Consider the following 5,719-nt stretch of genomic DNA (forward strand, 5'->3'; position numbering starts at 1 on the left):
GGTGCACACGTGCATATAACCCGGGACAAAACAAAGCATCTCACCTCTCATCAATGAGCCTCTTATTAATGAGCCAACATCTCGACACGCCCTCAATAGATCCTCCAACTCAAACTCTCTGATCCGTCCTCCTCGCCATGAGAGCGCTGATCAGAATGCATTAATTCAAGACCGATCGGTGCGTTCCTCACCTCCTAAAATCAATGGACACAAGCGCTGAAACAAGCTCTCCAAAATAGGGAATTCACCCACATTCTCCAGCTGGGCTTCTCCAGGAACCAGAAACAAAGCAGACTTGTGGCCACGATCGTGAAGCCCTCGGGTAATCTCACGACCTCATCCCGATGGCTCATCCACACACTCTGCCTCTTTCTGACGCAGATGTCCCCGTAAAGCTTCGACCCCTCGTGCGTGCGGATCTCCATTCTCCCATACTCCTAGGATTTGGGAGGCTTGACCAAGATAAAATAGCAGAAAATGCAAAAAAAACTCAAAATATCCTGATCTTCCTAGATCAGAGCTTGAAAATTTTGGAAATTAGACCGATTGGATACAGAGGTATCGATTTATGAAATATAAGGAAAACAGTGGAATCCATGAACCTGGAGGTCCACCCATTGCAGCAACCCCGAATAGGCTCTGCAACAATCCAGTGGCTCTCTTTCCCTCGGCCGATCCTATACTAGCACGGATTGAAAGCTTGCCACACAGCCCAGGACGCCAAGGGACGCCCGCATGAGATCGAAAACGCGTCATTCTGCGGGGCCCAGCTGCTCTTTTTCTTCTTCTGCTCGATTCGCCGAATAGACTCCAGCCCTCGACAGAGAAGCGATCCGATGGTACCCGTGCTGCCAACACGAACAGGCCCTTCATCTTCCACAATTTCGATGCTATAACTCATCTCTCCAATCACCGCCTCCGCCTCAATACCAGACAAGAAAACACAAACACTCCTCCGTATGCTCTGAGCCACACCTGTTTTCTACCATGGGCTCACAGAAACCTCAACAGGATTCGAATCTCCGACCTGCAAGCCATGGATACCAAGCGGGAAGGTGGGGTTCGGCTCAGGAACTTTCAGATTTGGTGGCACACACACCTATCACCCATAATGGTTTCCTGCGGTGCAGGATCAAATGCCCATCAATTATAGAAAAAAAAACAGCGCTCAATGCCCAAGAACGAATAGCAAAACTCCATAGACCTCTCCAAACTCAGCGCACCAGAACACCGCCCAGCTCACCGGAACCCTGTTCGATGCTCGATGGACAAACTAAAAAAATAAAAAGTAAAAATAAATACTCTTTTATTTCCTCAGCCCAGGGCGGGCCAAGCTTCCTCAGCCTAGCCCAGCCCACAAAGGGCCAGGCCCTCAGGCTCTGATACTAAGATAAAATTACACACAACAATATATTCTCAATTATTGACGAATAAGGAAATTACACACATATTTATACAATCAATAGTTTCAAGATAGGAATTCTATCTTGGACGTACACTAGTGTGGTTGAGAGATTCTCTCAACCACACACTAAACTAGGAGAAACTAAATTCCTATTATGTAGGAACAAACTCCTCAAATGGAGAGTTACAACCATAAACAAGTAGGAATTAATTATTTCTAACTATACAACCACAGGGACTTGGATTAAAAAACATGAGTTATTATGTGTAGACATAACTATTCTCTTTGTAATCCACCTCACATTAAAGTGACCAACTACAACTTGAATTTGTAACTATTACTAAAAATATTCTAGATTATTTTGTATAAATTAAATTTATATTATGAAAACTAATAATTATTCATGATTAAATTAAATTTCTTTCCATCCACAGTGTGTAGAATAGATGATGATGAGGTGTAGTACTAAGACACATAGTGATATGAAGGTCACTAGTTTGAAATTTTGTGAGCAAAAATCTAGCCACATTAACAGTTGGTATGATCTAACAATCTTTAAATAATTAACTTAAATGCTCTTAAATCACAATTTAACAATCCCTAAATAAATAATTGATTTAGATACTTTCAAATCACAATTTTTCAACCAAAAAATTAAACATAGAATCATTTCAAAACCCCCACGACTTAACAACAACGAAAAAAACATAATATCTTTCCAAAATAAACACACCTATCCGCATAATAAAATTTAAATTTTTTCATTTCCAATTTCGTTATTTTAACTTTGTTTAGAGAAGAGGCTGGATCAGGGTTTAATGCTATTTACCCAAATTAAGGTTCAAGGATGTTTGCTTCATTCTCGGGGTTTAATGCGATTTACCCACTATTTTTTAGGGGATGTTTGCTTCCATTCTCGGTCTATATAAATGATAAATCCAGTAGAGAACCCTGGGTATCACCACAGAGGTTCTGAGAGGGTTTAGGTTTGTTTTGGAGAGTAGCAGCAGCGTCTATGGGGATTTACAGGAGGCTGTTGTTGAAGGCAGGTTCGGGCTCGTTGTTAGCGCATGAGATGTGCATTAGTGGGCGGAGGGCCATGCGGGGCGTGGTGATGTCTCAGGCGGCACTGGACGCTGCGGCGGAGAGGCGACGAAGGAAGAGGAAGCTGCGGATCGATCCTCCCCTGAGTGCACTGCAGCGTAACCGGGATTACGCCCGGCAGCAGGCGCAGAGAAATCCCAACCTCCCTGAGTCGATAAACGTGCTGGTGGGGGACAGGCTGAGCCTCCACAACCGCATCCAAACCCTGTGCAGGGCGGGCAAACTGCAGGAGGCGATAGAGGGCGTGAAGGCAGCCATGTTTTCTAGGATTCGCCCCACCGTTTTCACCTGCAACTCCGTCCTCGGCGCCCTCCACCGAGCAGGTGAACACGCTGATGTGGTTTCCCTGTTCAATTTTGTGAAGCAATCTGGTGTTATTCCCAATCTTGTTACATACAATATAGTTTTGAGTACACATTGCGAAAAACTAGATATGGATGCCTCCTTCAACATGCTTAAGACCATATATGAAGCTGAAATGACACCCAGTAATGTGACATTCAATCATTTGATGAAGGCCCATTTTAGACTCCAGAAGTACGAGGAGGTCATGAGGCTTTTCTGGGAAATGCTTGAAAAGTGCCACGGGGCCGATCCACCTACATATGCTGCTACTATTGAGGGTTTCTGCAAGGGGGGTGCTATGAAGCAGGCAGAGGAGCTTTATATGGAAATGAGGAGGAGGGGTTCCATATTTAGTGAGCCAGTATTTTGTAATTTGATTGGGGGTTTTTTCAATGCGGGGGAGATTCAAAAGGCATTGGACGTTTTTGACTTCATTCCGGAGAAGCTCGAGCGGACTGTCATGTCGTATAATGCTGTGATGGACGGTTTCTGCAAGGTCGGCCAGTTGCAGGAAGCCCTCCAGTATCTAGACAAGTTGGCTGAAAGTAATTTGAGCCCCAATGCCGCCTCATATACCATTCTCATGAATGGCTACATTACTCAGGGAAAATTATGGGAGGCCGAGAAGCTCTTTAGATCCATGACTGAGAAGGGTTGTATTCCAGATGCTTGTGCTTATAACACGCTGCTAGATGCCTACTTCAAAGAGGGTATGTTTGCGGAAGCTGAAAAGTTATTCGAGGAGATGGTGACCGAGCGCAGAGAACCTGACTCAGTGACATATACGATGTTGATTAATGAGTTTTCTAAGCGGGGTAAGGTGGAAGGAGCCTTGAAAATATTTGCCAATATGATAGAAGGTGGTTTAAAGCCAGATGTTAGCGTTTACAATAAATGGTTTGGTCTTTTATGCAAAGAAGGCAAAAATGATGAAGCTAAAAAACTCTTTGAACGTATGGTGGATGGAAGCCAAAACCCTGATGCTGTTACATATGAGATACTAACAGAGGGGTTTGGCCAACAAGGGAGAGCTGAGGAGGCCAAGAAGCTCTTTCGAGACATACTTGAAAAGGGCAATTTGAGTGAGGACCTTGTTGCTTTGCTCACTGGAAAACTAAAGGAACCTAATGTGGTCAGTGAAGAGAAGCCTAAGATGGAAGCTGTGGTGTAGATTAATTTTCTACCGTGTGAGCTTTGGTGGGAAAAAGGAAGGAACCAAATGTTGCCAGTGAAGTGAAACCAAAGGATGAAGCTGCTGTGTAGGTTAGTTTAGTTATACACATGCAAAATTAGAATGGATATAACAATGATACATAATTTTTCGGTCAAAATATATGTACACAAAGTTTCTTCTAGTGTATGACGAATGCAACACTTGCTTGTTAGATGTTTGCTTGCCAGATATGCAGCTTAATTATTTGCAGTCTCTGAAGGTTCTGTCATGACTTAACTTAGGCTTCATCTTCCGCAGAGACAGTATCCGATCGATTTGGTATTGTTTCCAATCCGAAACTCTAGTTTAGTTTACACGTTTAGGAGGTTACAGATATTCCAATTATTATAAAGTTGGCAAGAAAACTAATCTTTTGAAGAAAAAATTATATTGACAGCTTTGTTGTATGCTTTAGCAAAATAGTGCTTTCAAGTTTGAATTTCACATTCTAGCCTTTTGGTTACTAAGACCATTTGTGTCTATAATATTTCGTGCAATAGTTCTGCAAATGCTGCAAGCAAAAAAAAAGTTAAATATTAGCATACGTTTGACATGTTGAATTGTGCGATGCAGGTTTCTTAAAACGTAAAGGTTTTCAGTGACTCATTATGCTGTATTACTGTGTGTATATACTTTTTAGATGGTCCCGAGTTTCAGTCATTATAGATAGTTTATATAGAAGAGAGTTTAGCCTATTGTGGGTCATTAGTCCCAAATTCCATGACAGATAGGCACTGGTTAATTTGTAATAATTTTTTAACTGTCCTTCAATTTTGTTTTATTATGGGAGAGAAGTAATCTCAAGGGCTAGTTACTCGTACCATTATTTGTAAGGGGACAAGGGTAGTATAAACCATTATTCCTGGGGTAGCCAAAGGCAACTCAATTTCTTCAGACATGCAATGTAAACTCAATTGTATAATATTTGCAGGTGATCCCTGGGCTTGGTATTTCTTAGTTTATTATAACATTTAGTTACACATCATATATCAATAGGAAACTCTGGATGTTGTTTACTGACTTGAACGAACTAGTTTATGCTTGTTTTGCCTTCACTAAATGGCAATATGAATTTCCTTCTATGATTTGTATCAGTTAATGTTCAATAGTAAATGTAGTTCTACTGATTGCTCAGAGAAGAAGCTATGGGATTCCATTCAAGCTATTTTTGATGATACAAAAAATCTGCCTGTGCATGTAACTTATGTAATTTGGGGAAGAATTGTATTTGAGTTAAATTTTGGGAAATATTTTGCAATTGCTCTTTCTTTAGCATTTCTTTCCAAGTTTGTATGAGGCCAACCTTTTGTCACTCTATTTGTATGGCAATTACCAAATGGATAATACACTTTACAAAATCACATCATATGTTGTTTCTATCTACCTCTTCATTTATATTTGTCTTCAGTTGGATCATTTTGTATGTGCTGTGCATCTCAAACTTTTGTAATCGGTAAGAGCCCACTTCTGTATTTACAATGTCTTCTATTCTCATTGTTAAAGATTTTTCCTCCTTTATTTCTTATGGAATATATATATATACTAATCTGGTGTTTGGTTTACACAAAAGTGTCATATCATGAAGCTGGAATGGATTGTAAGTCCTTAAACAAGAAAGGGAGTTTTTGATACGTTGCTTTTTGAACCTTGCT

At 41.0% G+C, this 5,719-nt stretch overlaps 1 protein-coding gene across 2 annotated transcripts; it reads left to right on the forward strand.

The window, feature by feature from the left end:
* The first annotated feature begins 2,218 nt into the window (after positions 1–2,218).
* On the forward strand, positions 2,219–5,027 carry LOC149205404 (pentatricopeptide repeat-containing protein At3g49240, mitochondrial-like). Of its 2 annotated transcripts, none has more exons than XM_089395043.1 (3): positions 2,219–4,117; positions 4,241–4,346; positions 4,641–5,027. In XM_089395043.1, the coding sequence occupies exon 1, from the start codon at positions 2,421–2,423 to the stop codon at positions 4,023–4,025; it is 1,605 nt and encodes a 534-aa protein (XP_089251169.1). In that variant the 5' UTR covers positions 2,219–2,420; the 3' UTR covers positions 4,026–4,117; positions 4,241–4,346; positions 4,641–5,027. The 2 variants fall into 2 exon arrangements, with proteins under 2 accessions (XP_089251169.1, XP_089251170.1); XM_089395044.1 differs by having other exon boundaries at positions 4,256–4,346.
* The last annotated feature ends 692 nt before the right edge of the window (positions 5,028–5,719 follow it).

Source organism: Pinus tabuliformis, chromosome 1_2 (assembly GCF_031772625.1).
Source record: "Pinus tabuliformis cultivar Carrire ecotype Pingquan chromosome 1_2, CPIR1, whole genome shotgun sequence".
NCBI lineage: Eukaryota > Viridiplantae > Streptophyta > Pinopsida > Pinales > Pinaceae > Pinus > Pinus tabuliformis.